At 45.2% G+C, this 862-nt stretch overlaps 1 protein-coding gene across 1 annotated transcript; it reads left to right on the top strand.

Moving 5' to 3' along the window:
• Positions 1-534, top strand: O0I10_013338 (uncharacterized protein; the record flags this gene model as incomplete). The annotated part of the gene is made up of 1 exon (XM_058493111.1): positions 1-534. A coding segment is annotated over one exon (534 nt), but the record flags the coding sequence as incomplete, so codon positions are not given.
• Positions 535-862: the final 328 nt, after the last annotated feature.

Below are 862 nucleotides of genomic sequence, written 5' to 3'. Positions count from 1 at the left end.
AAGGAACGATGGGACAAGGCATTGAACATTGTTGACTTCAATGTTGGTGACTATGTCAAGTTGACTCATGAAGGACGCTATGGTTTGGAGCCTCAGTACAAAGGACCTTATGTTGTTGTTGCCAAGAATGAGGACTTTGGTACTTACAAGTTGGAGACTTTACAAGGACAACCACTTGCTTCCTGGATTCATGTTGATCGTTTGGCGAAAGTAAACTTTGACAAGGAGCCTGCTACACCCTGGTTTGACCCAACTTCAAGTCGCGCTGAGTGGCGTTCAAGAATGCGTTTGCCACCTGAAACTGATGAAGTCGACAAGCTTGTTGATGACACCACACAAGAAACCCCATTGCCTGATTCCACTGCAAGTTTTGGTCAACGCGATTCCGGCATTGTTCGAGGACGAACAAGTGTTTCGGGGGGGAGTAATGTCGTGGACGAGCTGAGTGTTGGCCCCACGCCTGCCAAATCGAGACGGAGGTTCAAGCCCAGGAATCCAGGTCGACCACCACACGTGACTTCAAACATTCAATGACCGACGGCGGCCTTGGATCTCCCTGGCAACTTCTCGAATACACCAGCACCCTCACACTCCTTGCAGTAATTTATTATTGATCACACCACCACACCACACCAATCACTTCCATGTCGATGCTTCTAGTAAAGGATGACTCTAGAATGATTACGAATACCTGCTACTAGCATCTTCCATAGACTTTAGTATAAATATCAGTAGTTTTATCATTGCAATAAAGCAACCAACATACAACTATCTTATTATCTCCATACTTTTATCTTATCTTCAGTCTCTTATTCGACTTACGGCTTCCTCTGGATATTCCTTTCATTCTCGGTGCTAGTTT

The sequence above is a fragment of the Lichtheimia ornata genome (assembly GCF_029851405.1).
Source record: "Lichtheimia ornata isolate CBS 291.66 chromosome Unknown scaffold00523, whole genome shotgun sequence".
Classification (NCBI taxonomy): Eukaryota; Fungi; Mucoromycota; class Mucoromycetes; order Mucorales; family Lichtheimiaceae; genus Lichtheimia; species Lichtheimia ornata.
Note: the sequence above shows the minus strand (reverse complement) of the source record. Positions and strands in the feature narration are given on the sequence as shown.